This window comes from Zalophus californianus, chromosome 7 (genome assembly GCF_009762305.2).
Source record: "Zalophus californianus isolate mZalCal1 chromosome 7, mZalCal1.pri.v2, whole genome shotgun sequence".
Classification (NCBI taxonomy): domain Eukaryota; kingdom Metazoa; phylum Chordata; class Mammalia; order Carnivora; family Otariidae; genus Zalophus; species Zalophus californianus.
This window is the reverse complement of record NC_045601.1, coordinates 43,820,146-43,842,467: the sequence shown is the minus strand read 5'-3', so window position 1 is coordinate 43,842,467 and position 22,322 is coordinate 43,820,146. Positions and strand designations below refer to the sequence as shown.

At 39.0% G+C, this 22,322-nt stretch overlaps 2 protein-coding genes across 9 annotated transcripts in view; one reads left to right on the top strand and one right to left on the bottom strand.

The window, feature by feature from the left end:
* The window catches only part of MCM9 (minichromosome maintenance 9 homologous recombination repair factor), a 105,883-nt gene that overhangs the window by 70,672 nt on the left and 12,889 nt on the right, over nt 1-22,322 (bottom strand). For 4 of the 6 annotated variants that reach the window (XM_027602384.2, XM_035728546.1, XM_035728547.1 and 1 more), the window contains exons 5-7: nt 22,073-22,273; nt 17,669-17,794; nt 15,711-15,830 (exon numbers count right to left, since the gene is read on the bottom strand). In XM_027602384.2, the coding sequence (XP_027458185.2) occupies nt 15,711-15,830; nt 17,669-17,794; nt 22,073-22,273 (447 nt within the window). Of the gene's footprint in view, nt 1-1,693; nt 3,085-8,639; nt 9,506-15,710; nt 15,831-17,668; nt 17,795-22,072; nt 22,274-22,322 lie in introns of those variants that run through there. The other 2 variants (XM_035728548.1, XM_035728549.1) reach the window with 2 other exon arrangements.
* ASF1A (anti-silencing function 1A histone chaperone) lies at nt 359-15,679 on the top strand. Of its 3 annotated transcripts, none has more exons than XM_027602385.1 (4): nt 359-849; nt 6,245-6,360; nt 10,600-10,776; nt 11,883-15,679. In XM_027602385.1, the coding sequence occupies exons 1-4, from the start codon at nt 741-743 to the stop codon at nt 12,093-12,095; spliced, it is 615 nt and encodes a 204-aa protein (XP_027458186.1). In that variant the 5' UTR covers nt 359-740; the 3' UTR covers nt 12,096-15,679. The 3 variants fall into 3 exon arrangements, with proteins under 3 accessions (XP_027458186.1, XP_027458187.1, XP_027458188.1); XM_027602386.1 differs by lacking the exon at nt 359-849 and adding an exon at nt 871-1,085; XM_027602387.1 differs by lacking the exon at nt 359-849 and adding an exon at nt 1,097-1,680.

Here is a 22,322-nt window from a genome sequence, read left to right as displayed (position 1 = left end):
CAGCTCTAAATTCAGTAGAGAGACGACACAACCGTTGGACTGATGTAAAAGAGCGTTAAAAAAAAAAAAAAAACCAAAAAACAAAATCCAAGCAGAAATCACACCAAGCAAAAACCCGAGGGGCGGGCGTCGCCCAGAATCGCGCCCTCCCGCCGCCTCGCCGGCCGCGAGCACGCCTCCCCGTCGCGGCCACGCCTCCTCCGACCCCCGCCCCGCCCCGCCGCGGCCACGCCCGACGTGAGGCGCGGGAGCCGCCGGGCCGGAGGCGGGGCCTGCGCCGCCCTTCCCCCTCCCACCCCCCGTTGCCGCCGGCGGCCTCCGCGCGGGCCTCCCAGCCCGTATTCCACTCACTTTGTTCTCCGCCTTTGTCCTAATCCACACCAGCAGGTGGAGCCGCAGTTAAAGTTTCCGAGTCCATTCCGGGAGCGGGAGCCCATCTTGCTCGCCGCCGAGGCCCTCGCTGGAGGAGGAGGGTCAGAGCTCGGGTGCAGCCAATCGCGGGCAACGCTGCTAGTTATCAGAGCAGAATGGGCTGTAGTTTAGTGAAATAGGAAAGCAGCAAAACACTGTGGAGTGTTCCCGTGTAAATAAAAAGAGGAAAAAAAAGTTTCTCAAGTCGCCGCTGCACGACGTCGGGCAGGCGCCGGGGCGGGGGTCTGCGCTCTCCCGAGCGGCCGCGCGCTGGACTTTATTGTGCCGCAACAAGCCCCCGTTCCCATTGTTTGTGTTTTTTTCAAAATATGGCAAAGGTTCAGGTGAACAATGTAGTGGTGCTGGATAACCCTTCTCCTTTCTACAACCCGTTCCAGTTCGAGATCACCTTCGAGTGCATCGAGGACCTGTCTGAAGGTGAGTCGGTCGCCCGCCCGCCGCCGGGCTGTCAGTTGCGGGCTGCAGACGTTGAAAGTTTCCCGGGCCCGGCCTCGCGCGGGCGGCCGGTGCTCGGCGCCGGACGGGCGGCGGGCTCGGCTCTGCGGAGGGAAACTTGAAGTTGATGTACGACGGCCGCCGAGGCGCGCGCGGCGTTCGGCCGCAGCCGGGGCGCCTGCCGTGGCTCAACTTGCGAGGAACTTGTTCGAGCGGAGGTAGCCATGTTGTCAGCTTTGTCTGGCGGGCGGGCGGTTCGCGAGACCCGCACTCGAGCCCGCGGCGCCGGCCGGGGGTCGCGCCGGACTGGCCCCGCGCCGAGAATGGCCTCCGCGGCCCGGGCACAGAGGTTGGGAAGGGAGAGGCATGTGTGTGGTCGCGCCGGCGAGTTAGCAGCGGAGCCATCTTACCAAGAGTAGAGAATTGGGCCACCGACCCCGGCGTCACGACGCCTCCTCTCCGCGCCGCGGGTGACGAACACGGCGCCCCGCCTGCCCACCTTCTGCCCCCGAGCGAGAGGCAAATCCATTTTTAGAGCTTATGCTGGAGTTGCCTTACTCTCTGGGGTGGTCGTGCCCGGCCGCTCCGGGGAGGAGAGCGAGGCTGTCCTCGCGCTGATTTCTGGCTCCTTGGACCAACCAGCGGGGGAGGCGGGCGCAGGCTCGGCCCCTCCGCGCCGCGGGCCGGGCGCCGGCGCTCCCCGGGGACGGCGGGTGCTCCCCCGCGGCACTCCCCATCCGGCGCCCGGGATGCTCCGGGCGCCCGGGGATGCTGGTGCGCAGGCTCGCCCGGACTGGCGTGGACTCCTGTTCGGTAAGGACGGAAACCTCTCCTCTCTCTCAGGAAGAGACCTATTGCTAAGCTAGAAAGTTACATTTAACCCAAGAGCAGAAATAAGTAAAACGCTGAAATAATTTCCAGGAGTTAATCACTGGCTTCTTAGTGGCCCGAGAGACTTTTCTTCAAGAACGTGTTGAAATCTAATTAAAATAACTCCACATCCAAACACCCTGAGCATAAAACAACCAGTGTGGATTAAGAAATAAAAGGTAATGTCCTGATAGCAATGCAAAAATTTTTACAATTTTTTCTAAGTTCGTTTTAAGGTCTCCAAAGATAGTTTTATTATGTGCAGTAATAAATTTAGAAAGCTAAAACTTGCCAAGGTTTTCATCTTTGCTCTTAGATTTTATTAAAATAATCCAGTGCTTCCCTTTCAAAATTTGAGAAAAAATTTAATTTCATTAATGCTAATTTTACAGTTAAATAGGGGACATACTTATTTGAACTTACAAGTATATTTAACAAAGATGCATTTAAAATTATGCTAACCATGGTATACAAAGCATTTCATTTAAAAAGTTTTTAATCTCCACAAAATGTATTTTATGTAGGGTGTTTTCAAATTATAAAAGCAATACATGCTCATTGGAATAAACTTTTTAAAAGCTGTACATACATATAGAAAGTAACAGTCCTCTGTACTCAAATGCCTTCCACCATCTCCTGTAATTATAATTAACACTTTAATCTTTGCTCATCCAATAAGTATTAATGCATACATAAAGCATATATGCATGTATTATATGTAGGTCACATTTGAAAGGCAATTCATTTATTAAACTAATTTCTAATAGGCCACTGATAATAAAATTAAAGGGGATTTTTTTTATTACACTGAAGCCATTCGATTACTTTCCCAGAGTACTACTATAATCATTTCAGCATATCAGGCCAATTTTTCATACCCAACAGTAAGTTTTCCTTTTTATTGCCAGTTGCATATAAAAATGGGCAAACGCAAGAGAAACCATTGATCAGTCCATTCCGATGTACTATATGTTTTAAGCTTTAGAAGTTCTTCAAATGTAAGTATTTCCCAAGGGAGACTTTCCATTTTAAGAGCCAGTTTTAGGACAAGGATGATAGATGACTCAGGATGTTACAGGGCTTTGACATTGGATGGTTGAAACCCACCATTCATGGAAGCAGAATTATATTCCATTTTTAACTGGCATCTATTCAGAACTCGACTGAATCACGTCAGAGTTTTTATGATACTAGTATCAACAATACATTTACTTCCACTTGTACTCCTCTTTCTAGGGCACTTATACTGGTTATTTAGCATTTTTCCAAAGAGTTTAAGCTGAGTCATACTGAAGCTGCAAAGGAATCTTTCAAAAAGGTGCCATGCTTGTGTACTCCACCTAGAGGCTATGTGCATTAAGGAAATTGAGTTTATTTAGCAAAAGCTTCTTACAAGTTCCATACTTTTATATTACAATTCTTTACAGAATATTAAGAGAAATTTTCACTTCCTAATTTTGTCTTAAGTCCCAAGCCAGAGGTTGGCCACCATTTTTCATACTTAAACTTGATAAGAGACTCAGGATGTGTTTGATCTGATGGTTCCCAAGCTTGTACAAGTTTTGATTGACCTTCCTGCTAATCTTATGCCCTCTGTAGACTGCTGATTCTTTGTTTCTCTAACAGAATGGAGCCATTTTTTTTTAAGTTGGTCAATATCAATAATTATAAGCTACTGTCAGTTGAACCCTTACAGTGTACCAGAATTGAGCGTGGTATTTCATGCTTTTAAACTTCAGGCCTGTCCTAATTCCCAAAGATTACATACTTTACACTAACCACAGATCTTCCCAAGTAGGGTAATTAGTTTAAAATTCCCTTGGTGACTTCCCTCACTCCTAACCATAACTGTGGATACTTGGAGACTGGGGTTACCACGATTAAATGAAACAATTAGTTAACTTTTTAAATAAATGAATAAACTCCAACAGATAACCTGTGCATCTGATTCTGTCCCTTCTCCTCCTCTGAATACAGGGGACAGAGGAATGAAAGCAGAGTTTATAGGAATAAAACTGATGCTCATTTATAAATAAGTTACTGAGCATTTTAAACTCAGTAGCTACAGCAAGGATTCCATTAGCATAAAAATTAAGGTACAGGTGTTCACTGAGTTACAGCCTGTGCTCCTTAAGGGCAGATTATCTTTCCACAGCCTCTCTCTTCACCCATCTTCCCCCCGCCTCTACACACACACAATTAAGTTCCTTAATTCCACTATTCGAGAGCCAGAAACGGAAGAACTCTCTTCCTCGTTTCGGTTTTGGAAAGAGCCCAGGCTTTGGAGTTGCAGAAACATAACTTGGGTTCTGATTCTTCGGTTTGCTAGCTGTGTGAATTGGGGTAGATTACTTAGCCTCCTGGGGCCTCAGCTTTTTTGTTTGCATAATATAATTAAATCTATATGATAAAGCTGCTGAGATTTAAATAACAGGTGTGAAGTTGGCAAGACCAATGCCCAGCACATAGTAGGTATTTTATAACTCCTGACTATGTTCCTATGCCAGACCACAAATGCCTTATACCAGTTAGGAGGCCAAGAGCACTATATGTATTGGTACAAATGCACAAAATATGAAAACTGCATGTAACAATTACCAGACTTACCCTCACTTGGCTAGTTTTAGTAGGTTTTCCACTCCTGTCTTGTTTCTCCTCTTAGCTTTGGGTTTCCTATGTCATTGATACCTATCTAGTAGATATCTCAGACTTGTCCAAAACTAATTCCTGGTTGTTTTCATCCCCTGCCTCTTGCAAAAAAGGTGACGCTTGCTGCCTTTATCCTCAAGATTCATCCAGAGTGTGACTGCTTCTCATCCTCATGGCTACATGTGGTCAGAGCTACCATCAGTTCTTGCCTCAGTTGTTAAAATATCCACCTGTTTCTTCCCTCACCGTCTTACAGTCCATACTGAACACAGGATCCAAAATGATCCTTCTAAAATGAAAGCTGGATCATGTTACCCTTCCAATCAGAACCCTCCCAGTGGGTTCCATTGCCACTCAGTATAAAAGTCAGAAGTCTTTAATGATGGCCTTTAAAACTTTGCATAATCTGGCCATGCCCCTAACTGACCCAATCTAATGGTCAGTTATTTCCCCCTTTATTCAGTTTGCACCAGCCCTGGCCTCCTTGCTTTTTCTTGAGCAAGCTAAGCATGCTCCTACTTCCAGATACTTGCTATTCCTTCTAACTAGATATTCATATTGCTTCTTTCCTCTTTTAATCTTCATCAACAAATAAAAGATCTCGTGAGATGTCAGATGCAGGGACACCTTGCATCTGGAAATGTGCTAGAAGATGGAAATGTAAGTGGTCTAGGACAGAGCCATGAAGTACATAACAGGTCCTCAGAAAATGACTGCTGACTTAGAGAATAAAACTAAAGGAGCTTTTCTTTTCCATAAATTGCAGTTTATCATACAGTATGAATAAGTAGTACCTATACTATTTCTCTTGTCTATTTAGGGAACAAAAATACACAATCACACAAAAATGGCAATACCATGGCAGCACTAAGTAGATTCTCAATGCGTGACCTAGAAACACCCCTCTGGGAGTGCTGCCGTAGCCTCGGTGTAGTGAATCCAAGAGGCAGGCCATACAGTGCTAAGCACCATGGGAACACCAGAAGGTCTCAGAGGTGATCTGCAGTTGTCTTCCTCCCCCTACTAAAGAGGAGGTGGCTCCTTTGAAAGAGCAGTTGTTTTACTTACCTCTGGGTTCTTGTAGCAGAGCGTTCTGTAAAAGGTACTCAATAAAAGCTGAATTATATTTAACAATTGCATAGAATGTCTTGGGTTGCACTTTAATGTATCTTATTCCTCCTCATTCCTGTTCCCACCACCTATACTCCTGTATCAAGTGGTTATAAGGATCCTTGGTTTCCTCACCTATGACATGAAGAGGTGCTGTGAAGAAAAGTTACCCGACTACAAATAATTTGACAGTTGATGAGGTGAAGCCTCTTAAACTTCTGAGCCACAAGGGAAGTTTGCTAATAATGATTTTCCCCACTTTGGAGCTCTTTGATAATTTGGATCTGTGCAATGTAATATGGGGTAGCCCTTCCAAAGTGTGCTTAGTGTTAGTAGCTTGTTAAAAGATGACATATATAAAAAAGGGGAGGGATTCCACAGGCCGAACAAATGGCAAATGCTGGATTTATGTTACTGGTGTTCTTTACTGAAGAAGTCTCAGAACACTTACTCTGCCAGTGTGCTTTATGAATCCTCAAGACAAGGTTGTAGCATTTCCCAAGTTTTTGGCCATGTTGTTTTGTTTGTGAGGAGCCCTGCCCAGGGACTAGTGTTTCACAAAAGAACATTTTGAGAAACTCTGGTAAGAAATATAAGAATTTAATAAGGAGCAATTCAGTGTCTTTCTGGATTTTCTGCCATGAGAAGCCAATTTTAGCAGCCAATAAATGGCTTAAGTGGACATTAAAAGGGTCTTTGATATTTGTAATTACTGAATATGAAATAATGTTTTGGTTTTTAACCCTAGACTTGGAATGGAAAATTATCTATGTGGGCTCTGCAGAAAGTGAAGAATACGACCAAGTTTTAGACTCTGTTTTAGTGGGCCCTGTTCCCGCAGGAAGGCATATGTTTGTATTTCAGGTAAGATGATTATTGGTAAATATGTATGCCAAATATGTTTCTAAACTATTATCTCATGGTTCTTATCCATTTCCTCTTGGGTTAAGTCACTCTGCTTCTGCTGTATTCACTTTTTATCTGCTTCTGTTGTGTGCTGTGAGATGTTAACATAAGGTTTACTCCAGAGTTTGCACAGCACACGGTAAAGCTTCCAGTGTCATGGCACACATGGTAGTGAATTTGGGGCTCTTCCTGTGAATAGTCCTACAGTATCAGACTTTCAGGGTGACTGTCAAGCAGCCCAATACAGGGATTCAGTGCATACTACTAACTGACTTAGTTAATTATATGCATCTTCAGTTTATGGTCTCGTCCATTAGGAGTAATGATCACGAAAACAACAGCTTTATTTCAGCATAATCAGTAATTGAGCTAGGTTAATAAGTATGCTGCTAGATAGAGATCTACTGCATAAACTTGAATTGTTGGACTTAAGGTCCGGTGGTTTACTAAAGCATCTAATCTACACATATTATAGAGGATTACTGTTACAAATCTACTGCCCTGTTTATTATTTGTTAGAGGAAATTCTAATACAAATTATGTTCCTCAGATATCACTGACAGTATTTGGGTCTGTGCCAAGGCTTTAGACACTGTCTTCTGTATTTAAAGTGTTACTTCTTTCAATCCATGTTAAATTGTTGTATAAAGCTATTCAGTCACTTCTCAATTATCCATGCTTATTAGAGGGAGATATTTATAAGTAGCCCAAAGAGTAGCCACAGGTTTAAAAAAACAACAAAAAACTATTAATTTTGTTACAAGTATTTCTATACAACAGAGTCCCCATTAGTTAAGTAGAACCTACTGAAAAGACTTCATTCAGAAAGAAAATTAACTCTTCCTATCCCTGCTCTCCCGTTTTTTCTCATTTCATGGATGGGACCAATTTAAATGAATACTGTTGGTCAGCTAATCCCATCAGATATGGGCCAAGAATTATAAACATATGGTATGTCTAAAGTTGCTACCCATCGTCCCTTCTCCTGAACACAGATTTCAGAATCTTGGTCTCCTAGCCTTAGTGCTTTTTATTAAAAACCAACAAATAATTTCCTATGTTTCAACAAATGGTTAAGAAAAGCTCAAATATATTCAAATCTACTCATTAGAAGTGCTGTTGATCTGAATTATGTGAGTGTATAACCTTGGTGAAAGATGTGGGTACCAGAGAATGTGTAGAGGGAAGCACTGCAGTTATAGACCTGCTTCAGATCCTGGCTCTGTTGCTTATTAGACACGTGTGACTTTAGACAGGCTCCCTAGCCTCCCTTAGTCACACTAGTCGTCTATAAAATATGGATAATATCCTACCTCATCAGAATGTTATGAGGATTAAATGAGGAATAAAGCAGTTAAGTGCTATCATTGACAAATAGCGCCCTACTTCTATTAGAACTAAATTTTTATTAAGTTCTTGAAATTGTTACATAAAAGAAGCAGTATTTGCTTTGACCAACAAGCTTGGAAAACCCATACTACACTGATGATAATTCATGATGTGGCAAGAAACATGGATTGACATGTAGCGAGATACCTATGCTACTGTAAAACCTGCAAATGAATCCCTTGGCTTTGAAACAAACCCTTAAATGTCTTTTCTGTGTGTTTATGTTGTTAAGAACACTCTAAAGTTTTTGGCTTAGAGTGAATAATTTATTCAAAAATATTTCCGTCTAGTGATTTTCCAGTAGTTTTACCTTGGTATAACTGTTTGTGTTGCCAAGAAGGACAGAGAATGCACCACGCGATTTAAATCAGATGGTCAGCCTGTACATCTTACAAAATTCACCATTATCCACAAAGAGACTAAAATACAGTTTTTGTTTTGTACTTTAAACAAATTGCCATGAATAAATATGCTAGTCAAAGACTAACAGGAAGATGTCCACAGACATCTACCTAGTACTGCTGGTTGAAGTTAAAAATCTCTACCTATCACTTCATCCTAAGTGATCTGAGAGGCCTGTGGATTTTTCTACTTGAATGTGAATTTGCTCAAGTTGAATCCTTTGGCAAACAAATTTTAAAAAACAAACATGGCTAGAACCAATCTACTGAGGGGATGGGAAGCACCATGGGGGGGAAGATCTCCATAGCAGTACTGAACTACCTCTGCTTCCCATTCTCCACTCATTTCCAGGACATTAGAATCTCTTTGGGTAACCTGGAAATAACCTGACCCCTTTGCGGGGAGAGAGGTGTACAGGATCTGTAAGACAAATAACATATTCTCAGGACAGGCCCTCCGTCCCCCTGCTGATCTCTTTCCAATTAGTCAAATTACTTCATGTCAGGAATTGAGTTACAAATGAATTTCAAAATACTAAATATATACTCTGTGCCCAGAGCTGTGCCAGACATGAGATTATACAAATGAACTGGATAGAACTTTTGCCCAGGAAAAAGCTTAGAATCCCAGGGAAGACTGAAGAGTAAACATACTTAGATTATTGGACATAGATTAGTAGAGGATGTGTGTCAAGTAATTTTAAGTGCAAAAACGGAGTATTATTCTACCTTCTGAATCAGAAAGGGGTTCACTGGGGTCACCTGGGTGACTCAGTTGGTTAAGTGTCTGCCTCGATCTCAGCTCAGGTCTTGATCTCAGGATTTTGAGTTCAAGCCCCGTGTTGGGCTCTACACTGGACATGGAGCCTACTTAAGAAAGGGCTTCACTAAGGATACATTTCATGAAATTTAGAAAGATAAATTTTTTAGGGTGTTAGGGAAGAATCTTGCAGACCAAGAGAATAGTATATGCAAGGCACAGAGGCATGAAAGATTACCGCTGCATTTTAAAGAATTCTGTCTAATCCTAGAACAAAAGTAAGAGGTGTAGCATTAAAGGGAGTGTGAATGGTTGAAGACAAATTGTGAAGGGGCTTATTAATGAAAGAACAGATTTTTATTTCAGAAATGGGAGTAATCTGGAGTTCTTAAAGCTGGTTAAGGAATAGGAATGGATCTTTGCCTAGCTAATGCTGGCAGTAGCACAAATAGCAAGTGAGCTGGGGGATTCCAGTTAGAAAGTTTCAGCAGTATTCCACGTAAGAGATGAAGACACAATCTGAGTCTTCAGAGATGAGAAATGTTGGCACTGGCTGGATATGGGAGTTAGGGAAGAGGGTATGGAAATTTTTAGCTTAGGTCGATGTTTTGGACTAGATACATACTCTGCCTTTCTGTGTCATCTGCATGTAGTAGGTACACAATAATCATTAGTCTTTGATGATAATGGCCTGATTGAGAATGTCAGCCAGGGGTGTTCCCAAGCCATGGCACTGGCTGAAGTGTTCACCCAGGCCCAGGGATGTTCTTTAGTGTCCTGGCAAGAGTAAGCTAATCTGCTGGGATGAGCTTCATCCATTCACCACGCAGAATGGCTGCCTCAGGTCACACTCAGATGCCTCACTGTCACTGCCCATCAGCCCATGACTCCTTCCAACTGGTCTCCTTACTGCCTCTCACACTGCCATGGACAGGACCCTAGCCTTTGCTCATGCTGTTAGCCTTCTCTAGCTCGCTTGCTTCACCTTCAGCATTCCTCAAGATTCAGTGGCCTGATTCAAAACAGCATCATTAAGTATATCTTCTTAAAACCAATCTTTTACCTTCATTGTATTTCCATAGTATGTGTGGTTTAAGTAGTACACTATATTTTAGTGCCTATCAAAGTCATTCACAATAAATGATTAATATTTTTGAAAATCTGCTGTAGAGCTATTTCTATTCCATTAGAGTACTATTAGAATATCTGTGCAGAGTGGGAGATTGGGTGTGAGAATGTGTCCCGAGTATAAGAAAGAAACTAGTATAGTAAATATTTGCTGCCAACAGGCTGTGTGGAGATCATTGAATATTTACTAATTTAGGTTTGGAAATTATGAGTGGAATCAATTAGACTATTGGCTTAATCCCTCATGAACTACCACACAGTCTGGCTAGATTTATCTTCCTATAAAAGTATGAAGTTTTCAGGTGCCCAGGATAATTAGGTATACTGTGGAAAAATAATCGAACTATATTTTCTGACTATAAGTCAATCTCAAAAATGAGCATTTGCCTTCCCAGTATGATTTCCAAGTTTTTGTTGCTCTGCCCTTAACTGAGGGTGCTCAAGGTAACCAAAACTCCAGTCTTGCTTGCAGTTAACAGCCTTTTGTGATGTGTTTCTTTTCTTTTTAAATTATTCTAGGCTGATGCACCTAATCCAGGACTCATTCCAGATGCAGATGCAGTAGGTGTAACAGTTGTGCTAATTACATGCACCTATCGAGGTCAAGAATTTATTAGAGTTGGCTATTATGTAAATAATGAATATACTGAGACAGAACTAAGAGAAAATCCGCCAGTAAAACCAGACTTTTCTAAGGTAATGTTCTGACTATTCCTTTTTCATTACTTTTACTATACTTTTTTTTTAAGTAGATGCCATTGTATAGTATATTATGAAAATAGCTTGGAGACAAAATAAATTTGAGGTCCTTGTGCAAACTGGGCAAACTAACCATTCCATTCCCATCCTTGACCTCAGACCCTACCTCCTGATGAATCATTAGTAATTAATGTTGGTCAGGCACCTTCAGAGTTTCTGATGGTTTAGAAAGTTGAAAGTGCCTCCTGTAAGAAACAGATAGTTGTTTACAACTTTCTCTATGGCATTTCCCATACATCATATGTATTAAAGATTAAACCAAAGGTCTTAAGTATTTCTGGTTATAGAAAACAGCTTCTGAGTGAGAAGCTGAAACTTTTGCTTCAGAAATACAGATTCTCAGAAATACTTCCTATTTTATGATTTTTCATTGGAACCTGTAACAGCTTAATAACTGGTGACTTATGTGAGACTGAACACAACACTCCATCTGCCCGGTCATGCAAGAAAAATTACATGGGGAGTAGAATGGAATGTTCTTTCTGATAGGCTGGAATATTTAATCCTGGTATGGGACCTTCCCATGACTCAATGTATTAGTTACCTATATGGCACCTTGTATAGCAAAAAACAAACAAACAACTAGAATACTATTTCTGAGAATGAAACATAATGATTAAAAGGTAGGAAACCACTAATAATGAGAGGTTATACTTGGGGAAATTTTTATTTTCTTTGAAAATATTACTGAAGAGACATCATATCAATCTAAAAAGCAAGCATGCTAGTTCGATAAAGCAGCCTGTGAAGAATTCACCCTCAAAAAAGAAGAGATTCTCTCCCTTTTAGGAAACAGAAGCATAGAGGTGTTATTTTGTTGGTTAGTAAATGATCTGGATGAATTCCCTCAGATTCTCCATATCCTTTCCATTATGCTAAAATAATTTTTCTGCTGTAGCCCTAGTCCTTGTGTATTAGTTATGTTTAAATTGCTTTACTTAATTTTATGCCTTTGTAAATGAAGAACCATTTTATTAAGCTATTTGTATATGGTATCTAACTTTCTTAAAGCTGTCTATTTATATATTTCCTTCTTCCTTTAGCTTCAAAGGAACATTTTGGCATCTAATCCCAGAGTTACAAGATTCCACATTAATTGGGAAGATAACACAGAAAAGCTGGAAGATGCAGAGAGCAGTAATCCAAATCTACAATCACTTCTTTCAACAGATGCATTACCTTCAGCATCAAAGGGATGGTCCACATCAGAAAACTCACTAAATGTCATGTTAGAATCCCATATGGACTGCATGTGACCACCTGCCATCCCTTTAGTACAAATTAAGCTATAAAAACACACAGAACTATTTCCCTGAAATTCCGTAAGTACATAGTCAAGACACAATGTGAAGAATTTGTTTAAAAACATCCTGTAGAAAGTTTATAAGAAAACCAGTATTTGAGCAAATTGTGGAATATAAATACAACTATTTTTAAGTAATTTTTTTCTCTAATGTGTTATTTTATTTGTTTTGAAACTAATCTGATTAAAATATATTATTTTCTTCTCCTCTATATGTAATTAAAGCACTTATAAAGAAAAATATAAATCATTAGACCAGGTTGTAAAGCTGTCTTAGCCTTTTGGACAATAATCTTTGGACCACTATTTTACTGGCCTTCAGAAGAACAAACTTCCGACTTCAAACAAAATGTTTCTTCTTGTGATAAATAGTTTGGTTTAATGTGAGGGGCAAATTTCCATTCTTTTTTGTCATGTCCTTAAAGAAAGGATTTCAAGTCAACTATATGCTACCACAAACGTTAGGACCTAATTTTCTAGGCCACCATATTAGTATGGCTACTATTACATGGAATGTTAGACAACATTGTTTGGTTTCTAAGATAACAAATGTGGTTGTTTAACTTAAGGTCCTTTGGCTATGGTTTTTGTTTCATAACAGTTTAGGACACCAGAATACTCCTTGAATCATAATATATCATTTTTACCCAGTGAATTCAACATGTCAAGAGCAGATATAAACTCGCTAAGTTTAAGAATAGGATATTATAATGACTTAGATCTATTCATGAGATTTATAAAAATACTATGACCTTAACTCTTCAAAACTGACTTGGTAGATCATCTGTTGTTGGCAGCATTTATAAAAGAAAAAAAACAAACTGGATTTCAGAAGGTGTATTTAGCTTTATCGTAATAGATAAGTCACTATTTCGGAAATATATATATTTTCACACGTGGTACTCTTCTCCATATTCCTTGACACTCATGCAGGACAAGATTAGGCATGTTTGTGGTTCACATATTTTAGATAGCCTTTCCAGATAAGTTTTTTAAAAGCAATTTTGGAAAGGAATACATTAACTAAGTGGGCCAAAAGGTTCTTTTTCTTTGATGAGAGCTAGGTCCTTCCTCAAAGTTTCTTATGCTTCATTAAATTAAGTGTAGAACATTCTCATTACTCTTGCTGCTAAGCAAGACATTAGCCATATGATGCAGTTATGCAGTGCCTTTATATCTAAAACTTTTATACTGCACTTTTTAAAGCTTTTATTTTGAGGAAGGGTAAAGGGCATTTGTCTGAATATGGATTCTAAGTTGTATATATTTCCTGTCATTCTAAAGAAGAATTTGTGAAGCAAATTTTGCTAAATATTAAACTTTGAAATTTAATATACCAGATTATTAAAATACCGTCCACTAACTAGTTCATAGATTTTAAAAATAAAATACATCCAACTGTTAAAACTATATGAAGAAAATTTCATTTTTGTTTAATTGCAATTAAAGGAAAATGTTAAAATATTAAAATGAAAATAAAAGTAAAATTTTTCCACAAAGAGCTCAGTGATTAATATAACAAGAACAAGATATATGCTTGTTAGAAATAAAGCATATATAAGCCAAATTGCCAGATAAAGCAATTTACTGCTGAGTTTTTATTCTAATTATAATGATTGATTTGTATTGACACCAAGGGTTAGGTTTTTACATCAGTTTGTAAACAGCTAATTTTCACAAAAGGTTAAGACTTAGTTTTTAAATCATCTCTTACTTAAATTTTTATGATATAAGATTTAGAATTCAACTATTAGGGGCTAAGAAGCTATAGCATGGGGTTTTATTTTCCCCATTTAGCTTCATTTATAGACACTATCTGAATTACAGCTAAACTGTTTGGAACAGTTTTTCTCCTTTTTGATCACAGTAAATGTCATGAAAAGATAAACATGAACCAATTACTTATGCCACAGAAGAGAGAAGCAAGTAGGCTGGAGGGAATGAGGATATCAGTTGAGCTAAGGAAACACTGAGGAAATCTGAGGAGCATGGGTGCATTTGTTCATTTATAACCTTAGGCTTCCATGTGGTCTTATCATTTGGTTTTAAGATTTGGGGTTTCTGATTTTACCAAGAAAGTCTATGGCAGGAATTTTCAAAACTTTTTACTGTAATCCCTGATTAAAAAAAAAAAGTATGACCCTACAACACAAGTATTTATGTTAATTTTCATGAAAATGCACCCATATAGTGCATCTTTATTGTGTGCAGTATATTCTGGTATCTTTTATTGTATTTCATTTTGACCCCCTGAACTGACATTTATCACTCTTAGGGGTTGCGATACACAGTTTGAAGAAAGGCTGGTCTGGCCTTTTGAGTAGATGAGACTTAGCAATAACTTTTCTATCATTCTAAAATTTATATTCCCCATACCTGTCTTTTCTCTTATATTTGGATTATGATCTTGGCATTAAAAAAAGAGGGAAAAGTGCTAGTGTAGTGAATCAGCAATCATTCACTTGAAAACTGTCCAAATATTCCAAAATAACTAGTAGCCCATCAGATAGCCTGGATCATTTCTTGGCCCTCCATAAAATTAACTTAGGAAACATTCCACATAATTACTTGGCAAACACTTTTGTTTTATACAGAACTCTAGAACACTGGGTCATAAGAATTTTTAAATGCACATAAAGTGTTCTTTATATATTCTTGCCTACTACCCTTCCAGTATGCTGAACCTTGTCTACACCTCTCCATTCACAAACCCCTTCTTATCAATGCTTAATGTACTATTCAGCTAAATTTCAAAATCTGAGAGCCCCTTAGAATGGGCCTTTCCTTATGTAGGACCATTAATGCAGCATTTGTTGCTTTGTGAGAAGTTTTATAGTGTAAGTTTCTCATAAGAAATTTCAGCACAGGCTTCCCTTAGTAAGTAGCAAAGAACATTTGTAAAATGGGTGAAACCAAAGGCCTATTACAGACAGAAGTACAGGAGAAATATTTTCCCAATCAAAACAGTGTAAAAAATACAAAATGGCATCAAGACATGTTTTCTAAAAATTTTCCTAAAGTTACTTTATAATCAAATCCTGACATTCTATCTGCAAAGGCTTTTAAATGTACTTGAAGAATCATCACAATGTATGAATGAAGCTCCACAGTGCAATGAAAATATGCTTTCCACATACTAAGACAAATTTTCTACCTAAGAATTTTCAGTAGGAGCTACTGTTGCCATGAGATTTATAAGCACAAAAATGCCTCAAGCTCTACACCATCGATCTACTTTGGTAAAGTGAGATTTTTTCCCATTTATCTCAACATTCTGTTTACTAGGTCTTCATAAAATGCCAGATGGTGCATGCTTTTTCCACATTAAATAGGATCTTTCAAAACTAAGATGCAAAAAGATATATGGGATAAATTTTAGGAAAATAAGTGAAAGTGGAGCTTTTAATATACTTTCTTAGAGCTACAAAAGTACTATTTTCTTCAATTTTTGCCAGTAACTCAAAAATTAGCTTGAAATTTATCCTATGTTAGATACTTTTTCATCAGAAAAACATTGTGCTAGTGTCTGTAGTAAAGTTAAATTAACTGAAATTGTCATGTAAAATACCTGCACTAGTAGATCCAATTCCTGTGGTGAGCACAGAGCGTGGTGTAATCTTTGCTGCATACTTGAGGAATTGAGATTTCCCTGTGCCAGGATCCCCAACCAATAAAAGATGAGATTCACCTAAAAAAGTTAATAAAGTTTTAAATTTCTATGAAAAGACCTATGAATAAGTGTAATTAATCAAGAAGAAAATGGTCTACTTGGAATGCCAACACAATTTATATTCTATGTTTCTGCTATATACTTAAGGTCATTGAAGGACAGACTTAACTAGATATCCTCAGAAAAGTTAACTATCATCATAAATAACAATCTTTAAGTGATTTCTGAATATGACATTTAAAATCTAAATTAATAAACTTTGTGCTATTTCCAGATGTTCAGGCGTATGTTTAACATTTAAAAAATTTTTGGCTTTTGGCTTATGAGGTTTCTGATTTTATTTAATCTATTTTTATTTTATTTTTTTAAAGATTTGTTTTTTTTTTTAAAGATTTTATTTATTTATTTGACAGAGACACAGCGAGAGAGGGAAACAAGCAGGGGGGTGGGAGAGGGAGAAGCAGGCTTCCCGCAGAGCAGGGAGCCCGATGCGGGGCTCTATCCCAGACCAGACCTGAGCTGAAGGCAGACACTTAACGACTGAGCGACCCAGGCGCCCCTTTTTTAAAGATTTTGTTTATTTATTTGAGAGAGAGAGCACAAACAGCGAGGGGTAGAGAGAGAGGGAGAAGCAGGCTCTCTGCTGAGCAGGGAACCCAATGCGGGGCTTGATCCCAGGACCCCGGGATCATGACCTGAGCCAAAGGCAGACGCTTAACCGACTCAGCCAGCCAGGCACCCCTTAGTCTATTTTTAAATACCAAACTACTTGATTAAATCTTTCCATACAAGCCATACAAATATTTTATTCCATTCTTATTCAAGTATTTTTAAGTGTTCAGTGCTTTATAAGTGCTTTATAAGTATCAAATCACTTACGATTGTAATAGTTAAATGAAGGCCTTTTCATTTTATGAAAATTTTAGTAATTTAATGAAATATCTACCTTAAAGTACTTATTTTCAAATGTAACAAATGAATATATGAGTATCTTGTGGTATGTATTATCTCACTGATCAATTTATTCAGTAATATTCAAGTATTTCCTAAATACGTTAATAGGAAACTCCTACTTAAGCTCAACATTTAGCAGAGTGCCTTGCAATTAGTAGGTGATCAAAACATACAATACATATAAACTTTATTATACTTACTATTCTGTACCATACCATATGGTTTTAGAAATCTTACTAACAGCCTTGTTTATAACAATGTCCTTTTAGTCTTTGGTTATTATGACCCTCAGGTGGCCTATATAAGGGCCATAATAAACCTACGCTATGCCAGATTCAGGTCAGTTAAACGTGTTAGCCGCAAAAGAGCTTTCTGCCATTTGAACATAATTATGCACTTAGAGTAATCTTCGCTTGAACGTGTGACCTACAGCAGCACCTCATGGCAGATGGCACTTCTGCTACCTACCAGCAGAAGGGGAATCAGCAGGCAGATGACTGAGAGCAGCAGTCTGAGAAAAACACACTAACAGTCACAGATGGAGAGATGCTGACTTGGAGACCTTAAAAAGCACTATTTCTAATCTTTTCCTCTTGAAGACAGACTGGGGATCCAATGAAAAACATAGTAATCAAAATGTAAAGGTTTTATTTTATGTCACCCTTACAGATTGGGGCAAAAATATATGTTCATCAAAAAACTTAATATTTCTTTTAGTCTTTGGAATTCTAGAAATTACTTTTTGATACACAGATGCCGGACTAAATATTAGGCAGCTGTCAGCTTGAAAAGATTATGGTTAGAAAATAAAGCTCGACAAGTCATTTTTATTCAGGAAAGAATTCTAGCTTCTCACCTTATCTGTATTAACATTTCTCAAAAAGTTTGAAGTAGGTACTGACCTCTGACCCGTGTTCCTGTAGCATCAGTCCTTTGAATCCCACCAGCCAGCACCATGGCCACAGCAAGCTTTACTAGATACATCCCAAAAACTTGAGGGCACAAGCTGGCCAATATTTCATTCCTTCCTAGAAAAGGCAGAAAGGTCAGATGTTACCAACAGTTTTCAAGAAATCCTATCTGAAATTTCCCTTCTTATCCTAACTTCCTAGAAATATACTCTGCCATCTAAATTGGATCAAGAGGATCATTTCTAAATGCCTAAAAGGAGAAAAGGAGTAAATAACTGTTTTGGTCCTAAAACTCCTTCTCTTATTAATGCCATATAGGAAAAGTCTGCTTTTTATTCCTTGTTTTTTATTTTTACACCTGCTTAAGTTTCTAAAAATTTATCATACTTTACAAGGGACAGAAAGGAATCTCTTTTATTCCCTCATTAAGCCAACATTATCCCTTTAAAATACCACTGCACTTTACTCCACTGTCTAAATAAAATGAAGGTGCTTGATCTAAGTAAGTCAGATTGCAGGAGCCAGTAATCTATAAATACAAGAGGTACTTGTAGTTCATGGAGCTTCTCCAGAGATATAAGAGAAGTAAAATAATCTACCCTGTGAGTCAGTTCAGCATTTGCTCTGAACAGTTTGGTAAAGTCTGTTTTACGTAGAATAATGTTACCAGGGTATCAGAGTATTAAAAAGATCAATATAAACTATAATTCTAGCAGTCCAATCTGGAAGTCTTGGATTCTCCTGATGTGTTGTTGTTTTTTAAGATTTTATTTATTTATTTTAGAGAGAGCATGAGCAGGAGGGGTAGAGGGAGAGAGAGAATCTCAAGCAGACTCATTGCTGAGCATGGAGCCCAACTTGGGGCTTGATCCCAGGACCCTGAGATCATGACCTGAACCGAAATGAAGAGTCAAGAGGCTTAGCCTGATCACGTGCTTTTTTTTTTTTTTTTAAGATTTTTTAAATTTATTCGACGGGGTTGGGGGTGGCACAAGCAGGGGAAGCAGCAGGCAGAGGGAGAAGCAGGCTCTGTGCTGAGCAGGGAGCTGGATGCAGGGCTCGATCCCAGGACCCCAGGACCTGGGGGATCATGACCTGAGCCGAAGGCAGACGCTTAACCAACTGAGCCACCCAGGCACCCCAATCATGTGCTTTAAATAAGAGAATATCACTGTCTGAGTCTCTGTTTTCAGAAATGTCAAAACACCAAATCTGAGAATCTGCCTATGCCACATATAAAGTACGTATTTCATTCGATCACTGGCCTAATTAACCAGCAGGGGCTCTTAGAACCTATGACATCCTAACAAGCCTGTCCTGAGCTTGTCTTAACTTATGTGGAATTCACTAATGTGATGGTACTCTGTCTACATTGCTGGCAACTGTTGCGTGTTTCAGGGCTTCCGTGTTTGTGCTCATGTTTCAGAGGTAGTTCTTTTGAGGAGGAAAATAATCGTGTAAATATTTAGCTGATTATTCCAGTTCCAGAAGCTTTTCTGCCAAAGCATTAAGGGAAAGGAAAGGGGCTTCCTCCAGAATTTATGGCCTTATACACAAAGGCTACTTTTTGTAATGAACAGAATTGATCCAATGGCAATGTAGGGTGATATGACCTGGGATGGCAGAAATGGTGAAGAAAGAAAATCTTTTAGTAAAATGGGGATCAGAAAAAAGAATTAGTAAATCCTAGAAGGCAGTTCATTAAGTGCCAGAGAGAATCTCTTCCTTTCCTGAAGTAGAAAGCCCAGAGAAAAAAAAGACGAAAAAGGTTTGGGATCTAAGCAAATAAGACACTATAGCAGGTAGGTAAGTTCTGACCAGACTTACACATACAAAGAAGGAAGGACTAGCCCCAACAGGCAGGTTTTGGAGTAGGCAAACTGGCCCGGGAGACTTTGTGCCAGCTGTGCTGAATAAAGGTGGACTCATGCCTGATGTGCTTACAGGAAACATAATCCCAGTGGTAAAGAGCGCAGGCTCCGGGGCCAGAGGCCTGGATTCACATCCCAGTGCTATTACTTACTACCTGTCTGAGCTTGGGCAAGTTTCTTAACCTCTCTGCCTCTATTTTTTTTATCTGTAAAATGTAAAGATAATGGTATCTTGTAGAACTGTTGAGAATCAAAGGAGTTAATAAATGTATAGCACACAGAACAAATAATACCTGACACACTTAACTGTTAAGCTATTATATTACCTGTATTACTTGTGCTTATTTCTGATCTCAAGATTTCCTCACAATGTAGTTAACACAAAAGATCTAAAGCCAGGTCTGAAGTACCAGAGAAAAATAAAGGGGAAGAACCATTCCCTTAAATTTGTCGTCTAAAGTTCCTTGAATCATGACAATAGATGCTCCCATGGCTAGATCATGCAAGAGAATGCTTTAGAGTGAATACTCCCCCAACCCTACCTCCCTCCCAAATTTCTGATTCTAGACCATGTTAATAGTGTGTCTATGGCCTATTAGCCCACTCTTGTGGCATGGCCCTCAGTTACCCCAATGAAGAGGACTTCCTGGATCTAAGATAACTGAGTCATCCCAGAATGGGTTCAGATGGCCCAACAGACCCCAATCCCTACATCTGGGGTTTCTATTCAGCATCTAAGCACCAGGGTCAGAGGATCCCAGACATTACTACAGACTGGAATAAAGTCTTCAGCTTCTAGACAGTACCCACAGTGTCAGATCTTAATGAAGCAGATCAACCTCCAAGAGCTGAGGAGGAAGTAATCTCTGGCTTTAGACTAGTAAAATGAAGACATCCTTCTGGATACAGCTCCCCACCTTCACCACCCCTTCCCTTATTTCCCTCACTAGCACACATACACTTTGAATTGGTACAGTATAGTGTACTGGTACTGTGCACTTGGGAAACTAAGAAAGTAGAATCCATTCAGACTAAAAAGAAAAATGTTGCCTCATTTTCTTTTTCTTCCTATGTTTCTTACAAGGTCATTATATTTACTTCTTTGTATCCAGTAAATGAGTTGCACACCCATAACCTTCTAATTAAAACAAAATATACTCTTTAATTGCCAGCACAAAGCACTCCTCATGGTCTGGTTAGGACACTGTACGATGCCCTTCCTTTTGTTACAGGAAGAGCTGAGCTATGGCACTGCAATTAATAAGAAATGACTGTGGTCCAAAGAAGAGTTAACAGATTTTTGTGAGGACCTGACCCTAAGACACAATTTTAAATACAAGAATTCATTTAAAAATATATATGGTTCTTAAAGGGCTTGCTTAATAAAGCCACAATGTAGAGAACTTTAGTTCCTTCTGTACAGATTAAAGAATGATCAGGAACCACTACATATATGCGCTATATGCAGAAGCAAAAAAATAAAAATTCATCACACAAAATAAAAGCAAACTACCTATAGTTAGACAAACAAGAACCTTATTTTGTGAATTGGTATCTGTCCAGTTCAGTATTTTTTTTTTTTAAAGATTTTTATTTGAGAGAGAGAGAGAGAGAGAGAGAGACACCTCATAAGCGGGAGGGGCACAAGGAGAGGGAGAGAGAATCTCAAGCAGACTCCGTGCTGAGCACAGAGCCCAATGCAGGACTCGATCTCATGACCCTAAGAACATGACTTGAGCTGCAACCAAGAGTTGGACACTTAAGCGACTGTGCCACCCAGGCACCCCACTTCAGTATTTAAGAATAAAGTAATCAATATGTATGAGACTTGAGATGTTTATTAGAAATAGTCTATCACTGGCTTCAGTTTATTCTTCTCAGAAGATGCCTCCAAGGAAGAATGAAAACAGACATTTGAAGATTTAACTGGTGTTTTATACCTTCGAAATTTTTAAATAAAAAATACTCTATGAACCCAAAGGCTATGATGTTTTAGTCTACATATCTTACTGCCACAGTCAAAAGTTTTTGCTGTAATGACGAAGCTTATTTTTTGCATCTTTTTCTCATCTCTTTTGTATTGACTGCATATTTAAAAATCTTTAGCTAAAATAGTGTGAAGTTGTCTTTATTATCTAAGGTATATCAGAGAAGAAATAAGGCTTTCATAGGATGAGGTTTCATAGTAGGATACATTTTGTCTATTTAAGGAAGAATTATATATTTGATTGGTAAAGAAGGGAGAAAACTGGCAGTACGAGAGATGTCTAAAATAATAGAAATGGAAAATTTCTTGTAATCCAGCCTTGATTTTCCACAAAGATCTCTAAATAGAAAAGACTGTATCAGAAAAGGGCTCTTCAAAAGGAAACTGCAGCTAGAAGTACTGATGAATGCTACCACTTTTTGAATTCAGCCACTGAATTTTGCAGCAGGTAAGGCTCCTTCTAATCACAGACCTCATATTTAACTACTTAATGAAATGCCATTAATAAGTATCAGCTTTATACCCTTAATCACAAACCTGCAAAGGGATCACTCTTATAGGACTCCCAAAAATCTTCAAATTCCTTTTGGACCTCCTCATCCATGATGATCCCTGCAGACTGCTCATTATTTACTTGGACATAATTGGCTTTTAGGACTATCTCCACTTCGCAGCGCACATCTTGCTGAAAAGGCTTCCACCGTTGCATTACAACTCCGTAAATAGTGAGGTCATCACCTAGGAGAGAGCACACTGCTTGCTGGGCACAGGCTTGCATGACACAGAT

Bases quoted from the DNA above. Each gene is read 5' to 3' on its own strand.
- ASF1A (XM_027602385.1), top strand. From the start codon at position 741: ATGGCAAAGGTTCAGGTGAACAATGTAGTGGTGCTGGATAACCCTTCT. The intron at 6,361-10,599 runs GTAAGATGATTA...AAATTATTCTAG, and splicing joins GGCATATGTTTGTATTTCAG to GCTGATGCACCTAATCCAGG. The intron at 10,777-11,882 runs GTAATGTTCTGA...TTCTTCCTTTAG, and splicing joins TAAAACCAGACTTTTCTAAG to CTTCAAAGGAACATTTTGGC.